Source organism: Eurytemora carolleeae, unplaced genomic scaffold (assembly GCF_000591075.1).
Source record: "Eurytemora carolleeae unplaced genomic scaffold, Eaff_2.0 scaffold485, whole genome shotgun sequence".
Taxonomy (NCBI): domain Eukaryota; kingdom Metazoa; phylum Arthropoda; class Copepoda; order Calanoida; family Temoridae; genus Eurytemora; species Eurytemora carolleeae.
In genome coordinates, this window is record NW_019396418.1 from 114,648 (window position 1) to 134,219 (window position 19,572).

Below are 19,572 nucleotides of genomic sequence, written 5' to 3' on the forward strand. Positions count from 1 at the left end.
AAACTTATTATTTCTATTAATCAGAAATATTTTTAGTGAACATGCTATGTATGAAAAAATCAATGTTACAAACATGATTTTATTTGCATCGTTAATAATTCATATGAATTTTAAACTGAATGAGTTTTACTACGATTGTGAGTGGAGAGAAATCTATCGGTACCGGTCCGACCAAGATCCAGTTGATGAAAATGAATTGTAACTGTACCGGCCCGACCGAGAATCGGTAAATGAAGAAGAATTGTAATTGTACCGGCCCGGGAAGACAACACTCCGAGGAAAGAGACGGGAAATTTGTTCCCCAAGTTTGTTTTAGTAAACCCTAAACCTTGAGAGTGGAGAGGCTGTGTGCTCTAGTTAGTAAAATGATTCAGTGATATAATCTCATTTTATAGCAGGTGAATTCTACCTCCATAGAACATTAATAGATTTATTTATAGAAAACTGCATGTACGTAGAAATCAAATATTAAAGGGACTGTAAGCGTAATTTCAAGTGATCCCCTCAAAGCTGAAATGGCAATGCTGATTCACAATGGCAACTTTTAACATTTATTTGATCAATATTGGAAGAAATATTTTCGTTTTTGTTGGTTTAATTCTGATAACTTATACATATTTTCCTGCAGTAGAAATGCGTAAACCACTTTAATAGAGAAACCATAATTGAAAATAATCAGATTTTTAGAATATAAACATTGATATCTAATTCACACTAAATGAGACAAAGCTTTTAAGGGTACCATAGTGAATCGGGCATTGCCATCTTTGCACATCGAGGGTTATTTAAAATTATGCTCACAGTCTCTTAAATCAGAATTTTACTATGATTGATATCGATTCAAATTTTAAACGATTCAACTTTAAAACGATTCAATTATGAAAGATCGTTGTTATTTTTATAAATTGATTTTGATATAATTGTTTTTATTTTTTCTAATTTTTTTTTTTTTGAAAAGATGAAATGTGCCTCTGGTTTCAGTAAATATTTGCATATAAATATTATTAAAATAGTTTTAATTTATTTTGACCAATCAGGAACGACTTAAAAAGTTAAAATTAATAAAACTTGGATTTAGAAACCTGAGCGGAAAACTTTAGAATTGTGGATGTCGAGATCAATGCTTGATCTTCTCTTTTTGTTAAATTCAAAATTAGTCTAATCTTTAGTACGTATCAACAAAAGTTTATAAAACTCAACCAATCGAGTGGGGGTTGGAGAAACCAGAACAGCCAATCAGAGAAGCCGGGAAATTGAAATTTTGCGCGCCATTTAATGGGTGGACTCTTATTGGTATCTATATATAGAAAAGTGATCTATTCTGTGGTGTCTGTTTGTTTGTTTATTTGTCCAATCATAGTTCATAGCTCGTGTCTAAATTTTGTCTGAAGAGAAAAAAAACTTATTTTAGAAAGGTTTTTATCATAATTTTATTGATTTTCAATTCCCAGTACATTTTAAACAGAATGGAGCAAACCTCTTAGATGCAAACCCGGTTTTGTTCGGTCGAAAATTTACGTTTTAAGGATTTAAGAAAATTTAAAAAAAAAATAGTTTTCATGATTCTGCCAAACCTTTTTTTTTACTTCTTCGATAGCAAACTTATTGCTATTGTGATTTTCCAACCCCAATATGTTTGCAAAATTAATTAAAAGTCTACGACATCAGGTTGCAAAAAAATAGGATTAAAAAAGTAGAATTTGTGGCGAGTGGTCAACTCAATTGCTTGAATATTAAATAATTTTTAAAGCATGGTGTGGAAGGGAGNGGGGTAGGAAAAATATTGGTTTGATTTGTGAACGTTATAGGAATAGGTTTTATTTACATTATCGACTTAATATAGGTTTTATAGTTATTGGCCTAATAAAGGTTTGATAAGTTTATCTACTTTCAAGTTTTTTATTATCTTTTAAACTTTTATGACACAATGCAGTTTTAATTTGGTTTTGGTTCATTGGCCCAGTCGAAGTTTAAAAAAAGATTTAATTTTGTATTAAATTATGGTTTGATCAGCGAACAAATTATTCATTTAAAACTTTTTATTAGTTCAAATGGGATTACGAATTATTTTTCTTATTTCTTGAATATTTTTGTTTGCAGAATTTATTGAACCAGAATTGAATTCAGTTTTATATCAACTTAAACTAAACTAGTAAACATAATACGAAGTAGTTCAACTATTTATTTTATTAAAATACAAAATAATTCTTCAATTGACAAACTTTATAAATAATCACAAGCTTGAATTTCACCTCACACCAGTTGTAAAAAGTATTGAAGCTGGAATATGCCAATAAAAAGTTTAGATGTTCACATTTATTCATTCATTTATTAATTTTAAAGTTAGGCGTCGAAATTTTGACAACTTTATCCCGCTTTGAATTTTCAAGCCAGGGAAATTTCAAATTTGGTTCGGCCAGGTGGGGGAAGGGGGGGGGGTAACTAATTTTTAAGGTGTGTAGAAAAGCATTATCTAAGTTAGTTCTGAATAATTGAAAATCTATAATTGGTAGATGTTTATGCTAATGTAAAGTTGGAACCAAATATATATAAATATAAATATATATATATCTTAATTACTTAGGCCTTTAAATATATGAAATATAAAATTTTAAATTCGGTTCTAAATACTGTTTTAAATTGATTATTTAAGGCAGATAGAGTTATCTTTAATTCAATCATTAACTTAAAAAGAAAAGTTAGAACTTTAATTCAAGAAATGGAAAACAATCTTTTCATTAAACATGGGGGGGGGGGGGCAATAGACAAGGTTAGAGGGGGAGGGATGGTAATTCAAATTTTATGCATTATTTTACCTCACGAGTATAAGATGAATATACTATTATTGCATACCAAGGATATTATAGGTAGCTACATCATGGAATAAATGAATGGGTTGGAAGGATCAAGTAGGAAAAAAAAAATTGGAAAAGGATCGATAACAAAGATCTTTATGAAGGATCGGGATAAAGAATCCAAATCGAGGATCGTTATAAAAAATCGTTGTCAAAATTGATATAATAGATCGTTGTAAAGGATCGGGGTAAAGATTTAAATCTACGGATCGTTATAAAGGATATCAGAATAAATAGTCAAAATCAAAGATCGGATAAATGATCATGAAAGGATCAAGATCAATGATTGGGATAAAGGACGGATGAACTCACTTCTGTTTCATACTTTTGTGACTTTAAACCTTAAAGCGTACTTTTTCATCATTGATAGTGATAGAGGAATGATAAAATATATTCCTAGCTAAGAGGTTATCATGGATATGATGTACTGAACACGTTTCTATTCAAAACTACTCATCTTCTCCTATCTATGATATTTAAAGTAAGATCGGTAAAACTATGAGCACACATATACCATATTTGAAGAAATAAGAGAGCTGGGTGGGAGGGGAACCTCTCTTTACACCCATACCCTTGCTCTATACTTTCTTCTATGACTCCAACCCTTCTCCCCCCTTCCCCTAACTAATTGCCCCTCCCCCTCTCTGCTTATTTAGCTCTCCCCTTGTGGGAAAATATTAATGTGGTGTTAAGTGACTTTCCCGATAATATTATCTTTATTCTAACATCTTGGTGGATTTTCATCACGAGATTTCGAGGTTTTAGCACTGGCATATTGGAGCTATTAATTTAACATCTGCCTGTTATCCATTCTTTCAACTTGTTTCATTTTTATATCCTTCTCGGGTTCTTTAGCATTTGTTTCATAATAGAAATAATTTTCTCTGAAAAACATTTCCAATGTTTATAACCTTTAAAAAACGTATACATAACTTGACTTATAAGTTTATTAATATCAAAACAGACAAAAAGTGAGATTTATCTTGATCCTTAACTTTATTAAAAACTTGCTTCAGAATCCAGCTTTGCCTGCAAACTATTTTTTTCTTTAAAACGCCAAACTAGACCTTCTCAGACCAAGCTCAGAACATTTTCGTGGTTCTACAGAGTTCCCCAGTTAAAATTTGAGTCAAATCGGTCCAAGGGTTCCGTAGTTCTGATCGGACAGACAAACAAACAGACATTACTTTACTTTATGCATAAATAGATACACAATTTATTCTTTAGCTTGTCTAAATCTGTTTTATTTATATTCAAAGAGTTTTTAATCAGAAAAGTTTTTGCTTTTATGCACTTTGCACATTTTATATTCTCAGGTTTCAAGAGTTCTATTTTCTCCTTTAAACTCCTTAATTTTACAGGATTCTAGTTTGAGAAGAAACTATGGATGTGTCCGGCTCTGGTTTAACAAACACACTGATTTTGTTTGCTTAGGCTGAACCTACTCCATCTACCCTCACCTGCACTGGACCCTAATCTGAGAATTGAAAAATATTGAAAAATGTCTCCGGAATATCAACTAAAGCTGAAAAGATGCTCCCGGAGTGCAAACACTCTCCGGTGTCTGGACGGATAGGAAACTGATCATGATTCTGAGAATATTATAGTTCTGCTAATCTAAAAAATAACCTGAATCATGAGGTTATCCATCCTATTTCTTCTCTTCTCTCCTCTACTCTATAAAGTAGAATCTGAGACCAGATCTATTCATATAAACTGTGAATCTGAAGATCCCGGATTTAATCTTGAATCTGCAGATTACAGGGACCCGGATCTTCTAGTTCTGGATCAGTGTTCCCTGCAGGATATAGAGTTCTGGCTCCGGTTCTTGGAGAAGAATTATTCAAACTTTATCACGCTCTGGCTGAAGGGAGTCAAGGTTTCCGAAATGGGGTACAGGACGGAGAACCCCCATTGCGCCGGGGCGCACAAGAAACTGGAGAAGTTAAAGATCAGTGAAACTGAGTTTACGGAGAAGAATAGTGAAACTTTGGAGTCTTTACTCCGATGCAGATCGATCTCAACCCTAGAGGTTACTGAAAATATTCATGGATTTTTCTCTAGAATACAGGCATCTAATATTACTCTTCTAAACGCCAGTAACTCGAACATCAAGGAGTTACAGGACGGAGTGTTCTCTGATCTCAAGCACCTGGAGGAGCTGGACTTGTCAAGGAACAGGCTGGTTAAACTACAGGGTGGAGTATTTAGGAACAATCGTAGGTTGGAGAAACTTCATCTTCAGTTCAATACAATTAGTTTCATCAGTCGCCAGAGTTTTATAGGTAATAATCTAATACAAACAATATTTTTTCATTATTATTACTTTTGAGAAAAAATATATTAGAATTATTGTGTTTCTCTCTCTTCTATTCTCCGATAAGAATATAAAAATAATATTATCTGTTCTAAGATATTAACTTTGTAATTTTACTTCAACTTATGTTTTATTTATCATGAAAAAAATATTTTAGGTTTGCGTCATTTGAAGTATCTTGATTTAAGCGGGAATGATATTGCGTCAATGTGGCTCCAGGTTCAGGTGTTCAACCATCTCCACAACCTCAAGATATTGAACCTCAGTAGAAACCGTATCACGGAGCTGGAGAACGGTATTCTCCTAGATTTGCCGAACCTGGAGAGGTTGGATCTCTCCAGGAACGAGTTAACCCGTCTCTCCCGAGCTCCGTTCCAAAACCAGACAAGGTTGGAGTTCCTCTCTCTCTCTGAGAACTCTATTTCTAGTATTGAGCAGAGCTCCCTGCAGGGTCTCTCCTCCAACCTGAGAAGGTTGGATGTTGAGAAGAATAAGATAAAGTTTATCCATGATGAATCCCTGGCTCATCTGGTGGGACTGAAAACCCTGAATTTACTGGGAAACAGACTGGACTCAGTTCCCTCCGCTGTCAAATACCTTTCAGATCTGACAGAGCTGAATTTAGGTGAAAATGAGATAAGTGAATTGAATAGTGATTTCATGCTCCACGGAGCTAACCTGACAATTCTTATTCTAGAGGGAAACAAGGTTGAAAGCATTCTTTCAAACACATTCAACTCAACCAGGAACCTAGAGACCCTAAACCTGGCTCACAACCGGATATCCAACCTTCAACCGGATGGATTCTCTCAACTCACGGAATTAAAGTATTTGACCCTGGCGGAGAACCGATTAACAGATATAAACGGAGTTCTCACTTCTCATCCGTCCCTGCTCCGCCTTAACCTGTCCTACAACCAGCTCAAATGGTTCGACATGGCGTTCTTCCCTCGTCAGCTGGAGGAGCTGGAGATACAAGGGAACCAGGTTGAGGATTTAGGCAACTACTACAAGCTGGTTGAGGGGTTCAATCTCAAGTATCTAGATGCTAGTAGCAACAAAATATCCGTCCTTGGACAGCATACCTTCGTGGTGAGTTATTTAGTTCTTAAACTCATAAACACAATTTCAAAAAAGCTTGCAATATCTCGGAGAGTAAAGTTTAAGGAAAAATTTAGAGTTAGTTTCAATCTCAATATTTGAAATAAGACATAGTCAGAGTTTCCATTTTGAAATCTAAATCTACAAAACTCTACCTGAGGTGGATATTGTGGATTTAAAAAAAAATCTTAGCCTAAATTTCTCCTGTTTTTCTTTTTATCTTTTAACGTTTTATTACTCAGTCGATTACAAGGTTGTATAATAATGCGATTCAATGTACGAAAAATGTCGTCTCCTAGGATAGATAGATAAATACCCAATATGACGTCACTCTCGCTTTTATAATAAGTGACGTCATATTGTGTATTTATCTATCTATCTCAAGAGACGACATTTTCCGTACATTGAAGCGCATCAAGAGTAACTAACCTTATTATACAACCTTGGTCGAATTCAAACAATAAAGTTGATTAATTGATTGATATTGTTTGGAACCAGATATTTTATCAGAGAATATAAACTTTGGATTCAATAAAATCTAAAATGTTTTATTTGACTTTACTGATTAAATTTTACATTTAGGATTCTATTGAAGAGCTCAACCTCAGACAGAATAACATTTCTGATCTTGGCTCCGGAAGCTTCGCTGGACTCAGGAACCTGGTCGCGGTTGATCTCCGGTATAACGCACTCCGAACCATTCCCAGGAACAGTTTGAAGATTAGTCCTCTTGCAGGTTCGTATTTTGTTTTCCAGGGTTAAAGGGACTGTATGCGTAATTTCAAGTGATCCTCCGTGCAAAGATGACAATACCCGATTCACAACGGTATACTTTATCCGATCAATAATATGGAAGATATTGTCGTTTTTCTGGGCTTAAAAGTGGTCCGATAATTCTTATATGTTTTCCTGGATTAGAAATTATAAATTAGATTAGTCCTTATGTAGAGAAATCACAATTGAAAATAATCAGTTTTTCAAATTCTAAACATGGATATCTAATTCATACTTGATCAGACAAAGCTTTTAAGGGTACCATTGTGAATCGGATTGCATGGAAGGTCACTTGAAATTGTACTATCAGTCCCTTTAAGATATGGTGAGAGATGAAAAATATTTCAGCGTGAGTTTGAAAATATCTTTTTTCTCTCTTAAAATATGATTAAATGTTGAAGAAAAGTTATCATTTTATTTGTGCAGATTTTTTTATTTACAAGAATGAATAGAGAGAAAGGAGAAGAGAAATTAATAATATTTTTATTACTTTTTTGTTATTTTGTAGCATTTTAGGCAAAGAATGAATAGAATAAGGGGGGGGGGGGGACTGTTTTACAAGGAATAGAAACAGTGTTGTTTTTACTTTTCTCAGATTCCTTTTATTGGTTATTGATGAAACTAAAGAAAAAACAACAAAAAGAACAAACTTAAAAATTTAAACAAATGAAAATTTTTTACAGGATATTAAAAGTTTTTACTGAAAAGGTTTTGGAAATTGTTTTTAAATGTTTTGTTTTCTGATCAAAGTTTGAATATTACTCCACCCTGTAAACTAATATGAAAAAGAAATGTCGGAACCAAATGGTCCAAATTTCCATATTTATGAAATATATTTGTCATCCCGGTCGGGGGGCCTTGATCACTCAGACTCTCAACCTAAACATGATTTTATTATTTATATTTTCTAAAAATCATTCCAAACCAACAGATTTTTATCTTTTGATTCCTGAATTTATCTTTAGGCCTAAACCTAGAATCCTTAGTACTTTTAGATATTTTAAACTTTAAACTTAAACCTACATATTATCTTTAAATATTTTTAACTCTGAACCTAAACCTACATATAATTATCATTATCTTTAAATAGTTTTAACTCTGAACCTAAACCTACATATAATTATCATTATATTTAAATAGTTTTAACTCTGAACCTAAACCTACATATAATTTTCATTATATTTAAATATTTTTAACTCTGAACCTAAGCCTAGAATTTTAGTATCTGTATTAACTATCCGGTCGCAAAGATTTAGGGATAAGAAAATGTTGATGAGTGTTCAGTTTCTTTAAGAAAGAAAAGCCAAGCCAAGTTTACAAATGTTAAGAGTAATGTGTCACTGTCTTCAAAATCTTTCTTTAAATGACCCAATAAATTAGAAACTCAAGGAAATCTACTTTTTGCTCGTCAAATTTCTATTTCTAATTTTTCAATCTTACATTTGAATTTTGTTCTGATGAGGGAAGAAAATTAATTCTAAAATCATAAAAGAGAGAAAGCCCCGACATAATGAATAAGAAAGTTAAGTTGAAAGATGAGAGCATAAAAATACTTGAATTCAGAAATAAAACCTTGAACATATTTCAAATAAACGATTTTGCATTTTCAAATAAACACAATTTTACTTTATTTAGGTCAAATATAGCATTTTAACAGGAGTGGGGAGCAAGGAAATTTGATAAGGAAATTGGGAAAGAAATAAAATGGAAGGAAGTCCTGAAATCCTGAGGGGTTGGGCCGGGGGGGGGGTTAAGTCGTGAAAAGAAAACTAAAAGAGGAAGTTTAAATAGTAAAGTAAATAGGTTGGAGGAGCATTTTTTTAACAAGGGGGGAGGGGGGGGGGGAGGATAAGTGAGGAGTGTTGAAAAAAGGATAATGTCTGTTGAAAGGAGAAAGAAAATATAACAAGAGTGGACAAATTATTAAAGGATGAAGGACGAATAATAGTATGAAGGGCGGATGAAAGTATGACGGATGAAGAACGGATGAAAGTATGAAGAACGGATGAAATTATGAAGAAGGGATGAAAGAATGAAGAACGAATGAAAGGATGAAGGACGGATGAAAGTATGAAGGACGGATGAAAGGATGAAGAACGGATGAAGAATGAAGAACGGATGAAAGAATGAAGAACGGATGAAATTATGAAGGACGGATGAAAGGATACAAGATGAAAGGATGATTCGACTGATAAAAGCATGAAGGGACGAAGAACTGATGAAAAGACTCAGAACGGATAACACGATAAAAGGAAGAATAACAGATGAAGAAAGGATAAAAGAATGTGGAAAGGAAGAAAAATTCGATGATAGTTTGAAAGGATGGATGAGAATCGAAAGGATGGTCTGAATGAATGAATGAATAAAGTCTAGAATATTGCAGGTTTAGAGAAGATAAAACTAATATTAAACTAATGGAATGAGTTTAATGGAACCAATATAAACATAAACTTCTGCCTCTTCCCACTTAACATTTCTTCTCTTTTATTCACATTTATTCTTCTTTTTCAAATAAAAACATTTTTATCTAAAATAAAATCAACCTTTGCATATTTTACCTAATTGTCTTGATTTGATTTTAATATACTCATGCATTAGAAGAGGGACACGACTGATGTGGACAAGTGTATGGTATAGGGTGTCCCAATAAACCTGGGAATTGAGAGACTACTTGAAAGTCGTCTTTGATTTAGGATATTTAAGGCATGGCAAAGAAAGTATAAAAATGAGGCTGTATACGTCTTGCGAGCTTTTCATAAGGTGGTCTAAACCTTTCTTGTATCTTAAAAATTGACGAAGAAATTAGATGCTAAGACAATTTAGATTTATTAAAATAATTAAAGGGAACTGAGTTTTTGCCACAAACTCAAATCTTCTAATACCTTTTTATTTGAAACCTGATGGTTTAAACCTGCAACATTTCAAACTTAGATTATTTATTTTAACAGAATTTATAGTTTGAAATATCAAAGGTCTACTACATTGGGGTTCAAAAATATCGGAAGTAGAAAATCAGAGTTTTTGGCAAAATCTCAATTCCTTTGTACACATTTTCCAATATCTCCGTCAATTTTGAAGATGCAAAAATGGAAGACCACATTTTGAAAATCGCAAGACCAGGCGTTTTCGATATCAGATGTGTTAACTGGAAAATTGCAACAATTTGTTCATGAAAAAATGCCAGATGGATCGTCGTCACTTCATTACAATGTTTATTGGGACACAATAAAAAGTTTTGAATGCAATCAAATAAATTTTCTTCTTCATTTTTGGGGAAAATCAAAGCTATGAGTTCACAAAAATTAGACTTTTTCCTTATGTCTAAATTAGATTGAAGCGGTTAAATTAGTACACTGTAAAACTACACAGTAATTGAAGTAGGCTTATAAAAATAGGAGTAGGATAAAGTTACAAAGAATGGGGCCGGGGGGTATTAGTGTTCACAATTTTAAATTTCCTATTCACAGGACTAGTATCACGAAATAGGAGTAAGATTAAGACTGAGTATTAAAAAGTAATCTAAAAAATATTCTAAAAAAGTATTCTAAAAAAGTATTCTAAAAAATATTCTAAAAAAGTATTCTAAAAATGTATTCTAAAAAATAATTCTAAAAAAGTATTCTAAAAAAGTATTCTAAAAAGTATTCTAAAAAAGTATTCTAAAAAAGTATTCTAAAAAAGTATTCTAAAAAAGTATTCTAAAAAATATTCTAAAAAAGTTTTCTAAAAAAGTATTCTAAAAAATATTCTAAAAAGTATTTTAAAAAGTATTCTAAAAAAGTATTTTAAAAATATTCTAAAAAAGTATTCTAAAAAGTATTCTAAAAAATATTCTAAAAAAGTATTATAAAAAAGTATTCTAAAATTGGATCATGATAATGAAGTGGGAGTATTGGATAAAGTAGCGGGAGTAGAATAAAGTAGTGGGAGTAGGATAAAGGAGTGGTGGTAGAATAAAGAAGTGGTGGTAGAATAAAGAAGTGATGGTATGATACAGTAGCGGGAGTAGAATAAAGAAGTGGTGATAGGATAAAGTAGCGGGAGTAGGATAAAGTAGTGGTGGTAGGATAAAATAGCTGTGGTAGGATAAAGTAGCGGGAGTAGGATAAAGTAGTTGTGGTAGGATAAAGTAGCGGGAGAAGGATAAAGTAGTGGTGGTAGGATAAAGTAACGGGAGTAGGATAAAGTAGTGGTGGTATTATAAAGTAGCGGGAGTAGGATAAAGTAGTGGTGGTAGGATAAAATAGCGGGAGTAGGATAAAGTAGTGGTAATAGGATAAAGTAGCGGGAGTAGGATAAAGTAGTGGGAGTAGGATAAAGTAGTGGTGGTAGGATAAAGTAGTGGTGGTAGGATAAAATAGTGGTGGTAGGATTAAGTAGTGGTGGTAGGATAAAGTAGTTGGAGTAGGATGAAGTAGAGGTGGTAGGATAAAGTAGTGGGAGTAGGACAAAGAAGTGGTGGTAGGATAAAGTAGTAGGAGTAGGATAGAAGTAGTGGTAGTAGGATTAAGTAGTGGGAGTAATATGAAGTAGTGGGATTATAGAATAAAGCAGCAGGAGTAGAATAAAGTAGTGGGAGTAGGATAAAGTAGTGGGAGTAGGATGAAGTAGTGGGAGTAGGATAAAGTAGTGGGAGTATAGAATAAAGTAGCGGGAGTAGGATGTAGTAGTGGGAGTATAGAATAAAGTAGCGGGAGTAGGATAAAGTAGTGGGAGTATAGTATATGGTAGGAGAAGTGAGGGTGGTTTTTGTATTAAATTTCCTTTTATTGAGAGGATTTTAGTGTAAGGTTACATACGGTTTCTCACAGGTCCAGCTGAAGGGGGGAGTAAACTGCAGGGGGGGGGGGTACAGTGTGAACGAAAATATTCGATAAACTGTTTTGTAAATAGAGTAGACGTTGTGTGGGTTAAGAGTGGGAAGGGGAGGGGGCAAATGAGTAGAGTAGAGGGGGTGTCATATGCATGCATTGTTGCATATGATGGAAGTAAGCAAGAGATAATGGGGGATATTAACTTAGAATAAATAAAACAATGTTGAGATCTTGGAAAAAATTATTTTCTTTTTGTGTTGTATACATACGAAAAATATATTATATTAATAAATAAAACAATAGATTGACAATGCAGAGTATTACAGTACTTTTTATGTTTTTAAATAATAATAATTTCTTTTTATATATAAATGTTCAGAAAGAAAGACCCAAAAACTTCAAACAGACAAAATTGTCAAATATTTTGTTTTCTCATCTTTTATCTTGGTCCTTCTTCTGATTCTGAAATTTTTTACTTTCTCCATCCCTTCTCCCCCTTCCTATCTCTTCAACCTCTTCCCTAAACCTTTTCCCCATTTCCACCCTTCTCCCCCATCCCGGCCTTTCTCCTCCTTTCCAAACCATTCCCACCCGTTTCCAATCTCTTCTCCTTCTTAACCCCTTCTTCCTTCTTTGCTCCCCTTCTTCTCCTTCACCCCCCTTCTCCTCATTCACCCCTATTCTCCTAATTCAGTTTATTTGGCAATCCTCCCCCTTTTCTCCCTGTATGAGTGAACAGGAGAAATGTATGGATATTTAGAACAGAGCCATCCTTTCACCAAATCTTCTCAAATATTCAAGAAATAATTCTTTAGCCCAGAGTATACATAATTCAAGAATTTAAAATATAAAGTGTAGAAACCTGAATCTGGTATACAAGCCTAATATCAATATGAATAGATCTTGAAATATTTAAACAAATTTATTATAAATCATTCAGTTTACAAGATTACCAGTATTTTCAATTCACTGCAAAATTTTTTTTTTCTTCACAATCATTTCATCACGATTGAATTTAAAGAATCTTTAAATCATAATATTTCTCCAAAAATATGTAATTTGAAGACGTTATGGCCATGGGTCAACTTAAAGCTTAATTTTCTTCACTCATCTTACGTTTTTTGTTTTTGTTTTCTTTAAAACTTCTTCTCTAACCTAACCTAACCTAACCTAACCTAACCTAACCCCCCTGTCCCTTTTCCCCTCCCTGTCTCCCCCTTCCTGTTCCCAGTTTTCCTTCCGCTCCTTCTCCTCCTCCCTCCTCGAACCTTGTTGAAACTAAAATATTGATATTTTTAAAGAAAAGACAGTTCTGAACAATCAGAAACAAATTTCCTGAAAATACTTCCGGTTTCAGGAATCCAGAGAAAACAATTTTAAATGAGAAAGATTAAATAAAAAGAAATAGTTTTTGTTGTTTTAAAAGTTTGAAATATGATTCTTATCCCTGGATACTTATCTGCATTTTTTTATTTTCTTTTTCTTCTATTTAATTCTGTTTTTCTTCTTTGTTGTAAAGAGGTTGATTAAGGAATCAGATATCTATAAATCTATATCTGAAATTTCAGTAAATAGAACAAAATCGTTACACCATAAAAAGGGTAAATAATGAAAAGTCAAAACAATAAAGAGTTTGGAATCAGAAATACAAGATTCTGGTCTAAGCTTTGTCAGATTTGGTTTGGACTCCATCAGATTCTTGAGGATTTTCTCATGTTTGGTCAAATTCTGCTTAAGATCTATCAGATTCTGGCATGTATTTTGCCAGATGCTGCTTGGTGTCTATCAGATTCTGGCTTGTATTTTGCCAGATGCTGCTTGGTGTTTATCAGATTCTGGCATGTATTTTGCCAGATGCTGCTTGGTGTCTATCAGATTCTGGCTTGTATTTTGCCAGATGCTGCTTGGTGTTTATCAGATTCTGGCATGTATTTTGCCAGATGCTGCTTGGTGTCTATCAGATTCTGGCATGTATTTTGCCTGATACTGCTTTGTGTCTATCAGATTCTGGCTTGTGTTTTGCCAGATGCTGCTTGATCAGATTTTGGCCAGGCGTTGTTAGATTCTGGTTGGGGTCTATGATTCAGATTCTGGCCGGGTGTTGTTAGATTCTTCTTGGGGTCTAGATTCTGATCAGGTTTTTTTCAGATTCTGCTTGAGATCCAGATTCTGACCTGGTTTAGTCTGATTTTGCTCGGGGTCCGGATTCTAACCAGGTTTAGTCAGATTCTGCTTGAAATCCAGATTCTGATCAGGTTTTGCCGGATCATCTAATTTGCATCAGATTCATTCTGCTACAAGGTTTGAATTATTTGCCCAATTTCTGTATCATCTCAAGTTTGCTCTCAGGGTCGTCTTACAGTTTTCTGATTTTGCTTCTAATATCATGAGATGCTTGATATAAGTCGAGAGTAAGGGTTTGGATCATTACAGTGCAGTGCTCAGAGATTACACCTTACATTCCCTACATATGTCACACCCCAGGAATTCAAGCTACTTCCCGGGGGGTCCAGGGAGGAGTCAAATTAATCATATGTATGAATGATGCCTATAGATTAAAGCGAGATATTTCTCAGATTTCTTGAAATATTTCTCAAAATTATTAAATATCTTAAATTGTTAAATATTGAGAGAACGGTTTGGTTGAAAGCTTGAGAAAGATATTATGAAACTATAATTTCTGTTTTTATTCAGGAAGATCTCCGTCCTTCCAGCTGTCTGGTAGTCCGCTAACCTGTGATTGTGAATTAGAATGGTTATCTACCTACAACCCAGGGCCCCTCAGCCCCCTGATCTCAGATTTCTCCGCCCTGGCCTGTTCTCCGCCCCTAGCTCCGGGTCCCCCAATACCACTGGGTCTGGTACCTGAAGGAATGTATGTTTGTGAATACAGATCTCACTGCTTCTCTCTGTGTAGATGCTGCACCTTCCTAGCTTGTGATTGCAGGATGAAATGTCCTGATCCTTGTAACTGTTATCATGATCAGGTAAACTTAGTTTTAACAATCTAAACCTGACATAAACCTAATCTAAACCTAATCCAAACCTAACCTAAACCTGACCTAAACCTAATCTAAACCTGACATAAACCAAATCTAAACATCACTTAAACCTAATCTAAACCTGACCTAAACCTAATCTAAACCAGACCTAAACCTAGTCTAAACCTCACCAAAACCTAATCTAGACCTATTCTAAACCTAACTACATCTTCTAGTCTAATTATAAACCAAATTACTTTTTCTTCTAGTCCTATTCTATACTGCACTACACGTTTTTGACCTATTCTAAAACTGATTACTCGTCCTAGAACTATTCTAAACTCTAACTACCCGTACTATATATATTCACTCTAGTCCTATTTGGATGATATATGATGTGTATATTAGTCCTAAACCTTGTAGTCACTTCGAAACAAGTTTAAACCTTGCTCTAGTTATGTGTCCTGACTATTGAATACTCCTCCCTAAACCTACATTTTTTATATTTCTTTATCCTAAAATGTTAAATCTTGTGTCTGTGTATAGGATTAGCATCTACACAGAATATTTTTATATAAAACCGCATTATCTCTTTTTATCTTTTTCCCTCTACTTTAATGGATTAGAAAAAGTAAAGGAATAATTTCTCCATTTGCAAAAGGTTTGTGTATTGAATAGTCCCCAGCTGATCTATAGGAGGAATTTTATTACCCTCTCCTAACAGTAATGCTTCCTATTCCAACCATTTAAAGATGGTGCACTAATATAGTAGATGGGGTTAAGTTAAAGTAATATTATTTTCAGGCCTGGAACCTGAACATGATCCAGTGTGGGTCGAGGAACCTGAGCAGGGTTCTCAGAGAGATACCCATGGATTCTACAATCCTGTATCTGGATGATAACCAACTGGAGAACCTAGGGACGGAAAAGTTTCTCGGGAGAAATCGTTTGTCCATCCTGTATCTAAACAATAGTGGAGTTGAGCAGATTAATAATAGAACCTTTCTTGGACTCCGGGGACTAAAGGAACTACACCTGGAGAACAATAGGATAGATTCTCTACCCTGGGACGCTTTCCAAGAGAGCTCTGAACTAGAGGAACTATATATTCACAATAATCTTATCCAGAGTATTGGAAATGGAACCTTCTCCGAACTTTCTAATCTCAGAGTTCTCACTCTTCATAGCAACCAACTCACAACTCTTAGGATAGAACTTCATATAATGAACTCTTTGCAAACAATAACTCTGGGACGGAATCCCTGGATTTGTAGTTGTGAACTCTCTCTCATGTTCTTCAAGGTTTCAGAGCTAGTGACTCACAGGGTAGGACAGACAACCTGCTCCGACATTAACAATTCTCAGCAAAACGTTCTTACATTCCACTCATCTTGTAAAGATCTAGACGTACAGGCTGTATCATCAAAATCATCATCATCTCCGTTCCTCATTCTTCTCCTCACATCTACAACAGTGATCATCATCATCCTTGCAATATCTGTGTTTCTAGTCTTAAAGAGGAACTCTATCACAAGATGGATTTACTCTAAAACCTCTTCACCCAAGGTAGAGGATCACTGTCAGTATTCTCCAATGATAAAACTCCCTCCTCCAGAGAGCTTAAAGCGTTCTGCACCCAGCATAGCCGAGTACAGTGCGTATCTACATTACTGCCTAGCAGACGATGATTATGTAAAAAATGTTTTATCTCCTAAACTTGAATCTATTGATAGTAGATACAGGATCTGTTTACACCAACGGGATTTACCAAAATCCTGCACAGTAGGGCAGGCGATCAGCCACGCTGTTGCGAACTCACGGTGCTTACTTATCCTGGCCTCCCCAGCCTACTTCCTGTCTAGTATACCCACCTACGAGCTACAGATGATCCTTAGCGAGGTTCTACCCAGATACACTTCATATCCAGTAATAGTTGCAGTCTCCCACTCATCGGTTCAGGAGATGAAGATGAAGTTTCGACAGATCGTTGGCTGTCAATCTGATACATGGACTTATCTTGAGGTTTCAGATATTCTCTTCTATGACCGGGTTGCGAGCCTGGTAGGAGGAGGAGGAGGGGGAGTGGAGCTTAGCAGTGATTCCTCGTCCTGTAGTACTAAATCTACTGCTGCTAGTACACTTCCAGCCAGGGTTTCTGGACCAAGGGTGATATGCAATCCTTTAGACAGGTTTACATCAGCTCCAGGAGAGAATATCTACTCTACAGTAGTAGATCCAGCTAGTGATGAGGGAGAACCAACCTACCAAACAATATACTCGGACCAAACTCTCTATATAGACAGGAACCTGGAGCTGGTCAAACCTAAACCATTATCCAGGTTTAGAACTCTGCAGTAGAGAGTTGTATACTGTATAGATAGATATATTATATGTGGTTTTGCGAGTTAATAAAGATGTTCGATATTTAATCCTTCGTCAATATAAACGTTTTAATATTTGGAAATTAGAGAAAGAAAAGAAAACGAGCGAACCAAGTATTAAGCTATGTCTGTTGGTCCAAGTTGAATTTTTGACGCCAATTTAGGGCTAATACAATTATTTTTGACTACTCCTTCTCAATTTTGTTTGCTAATCCAAGTAGTACTTTTGACATGTTGCATAGCAAACACAGATATTTTGGACTACGCCTTTTTGATTTTATTTGCTAGTCCAAGTCGAATTTTTGACAGCATTGCAGAGATAATACGGACTACTCCTTTTAAACCTTGTTTGCTAGAATAAGGAGAATTTTTGACAGCATTGCAGAGAGAATACAATTATTTTGGACTACTCGTTTTAAATTTTGTTTGCTAGTATAAGGAGAATTTTTGACAGCAATGCAGAGAGAATACAATTATTTTGGATTACTCCTTTTAAATTTTGTTTGCTAGTATAAGGAGAATTTTTGACAGCATTGCAGAGAGAATACAATTATTTTGGACTACTCCTTTTAAACCTTGTTTGCTAGAATAAGGAGAATTTTTGACAGCATTGCAGAGAGAATACAATTATTTTGGACTACTCCTTTTAATTTTTGTTTGCTAGAATAAGGAGATTTTTTTACAGCATTGCATTGCAATACAATTATTTTGGACTACTCCTTTTAAATTTTGTTTGAAAGAGTAAGAAGATTTTTTGACAGCATTGCATAGCGAATACATTTATTATGGACTACTCCATTTTAATGCTATTTCGTCAGATAAAGCAAAGTTTAATCTTGATGTTTGAAAGGAGTGGGGTAGGGTTGGAGTGGGGTTGGGAGTGGGGTAGGGGTGGGGTAGGAGTTTAAAAAAAAGAGAAGAAGTTTCCAAGAAGCAGGTTTCTAAATTTAATAAATAAATCTCAATTAGTTCTTCTTTCATTTGAGAGATAAACTTTTTAATTAGTTTTATTTTCAAAACATTGTAATAAAGACGAAAGTTTAAAACTTGTAAAAGAAGTTCTATAGTGCATACTAACTAAGCTGGTGTAGAAATAGGTTTCTTCTAAAACATTTTATAATCCGTTCTAAGCCCTATTACAAACACCTTCGAGTGAAATAAGCAACAGTGGTATAGTAAAAGGGTAGGAAAAAAAAAATATCTCATTTTTCTTTCCCTTAACTCAACCTTTTATTACAAAGTCAAAATTATCAATATACAAGATTAAAGTCAATAATAAAAGTTTTGCATATTTTTTGGTGAATTTTTAGAATTACAAAAAATCATAATTTTGAGGAAAAAACAAACAAAATTAGATACAAAATAGATGTATAAAGTAGTAATCGTTGTTTGTCTGGTTGTTAGTCTGTCGGGAATGTTCTTGGCTTGTTTTTGAAATTCTAAGTTGAGTGGGTTGACCTTTATAGGAATAATTCCAGGCAAAGCTGGGTTCCAAAGCTGGTAGATATATACAAGGGTGGATCCAGGTCTTTGAAAAGGGGGGGCGTCAAACTTCCTAATAAAACTTTGATGGGGGGGGGGGGGAGGAGCACCGAGCGAAAGTTGAGAGGGAGAAGGGGCTGCAGAGAGCAGAGTCCCCCGCAATTTTTTTAGGGAATTATCATTAAGTGTTCAAAATAGCTAATTACTCTTAAAATATATAAAATATTGCCACCTTAAAACTGTACTTTTTGCATTTTTTACAAAAATAAAAAAAGGCTCCCTCAAATAAGGTTTAAAGATAATAAATGTAAAAAATAACTAGTCTAAGGGAAAATTAAATTTTAAAAGCAGAGTTCAAAAGAGTTCAAAAATATTAAAAATTGCGCAAGCTATGGTCAAATAAACGTTTTTTCTCTTATTAAATGTTTTTAGTAAGAAAGATTGTTTCATTGCTTTTAATCGGTCGATTTTCAATATTTTTATATTCGGTAATTTTGATGCTAATCAATTTTAAAGATAGAAAAGAATCGTATTCATTAACTTACAGCGTTGATTAAAATCTATCGAATTGATGAAAAGTAAAACCATGATTTATCAATGAATTACGAAATGAATGACCCTCTCAGGGAACACAACACAAACATTATATTTAAACATTTAAAAATTTATAACTATTAATTACTACTTAACCGGGAGATTAAGGGAGGATAATTAAATTGAGGGGAAAACCACTTAGCCGAGGGCCTCCAGACCTTTTTGGGGTTCTAAACCTCACGAGAATAGGCTTATTTGATTAAATTATTAGCTTTTTTAAAGCACCTCAAAGTATTTACTGAAAAACAAGTTACAGTAAACTTTTAAAGGGAC

At 34.2% G+C, this 19,572-nt stretch overlaps 1 protein-coding gene across 2 annotated transcripts; it reads left to right on the forward strand.

The window, feature by feature from the left end:
- Positions 1 to 316: 316 nt before the first annotated feature.
- Positions 317 to 17,271, forward strand: LOC111702934 (toll-like receptor 6). Of its 2 annotated transcripts, none has more exons than XM_023474748.1 (6): positions 317 to 398; positions 4,217 to 5,140; positions 5,330 to 6,264; positions 6,856 to 7,009; positions 14,556 to 14,848; positions 15,647 to 17,271. In XM_023474748.1, the coding sequence occupies exons 2-6, from the start codon at positions 4,492 to 4,494 to the stop codon at positions 17,198 to 17,200; spliced, it is 3,585 nt and encodes a 1,194-aa protein (XP_023330516.1). In that variant the 5' UTR covers positions 317 to 398; positions 4,217 to 4,491; the 3' UTR covers positions 17,201 to 17,271. The 2 variants fall into 2 exon arrangements, with proteins under 2 accessions (XP_023330516.1, XP_023330517.1); XM_023474749.1 differs by having other exon boundaries at positions 329 to 398; positions 4,290 to 5,140.
- Positions 17,272 to 19,572: the final 2,301 nt, after the last annotated feature.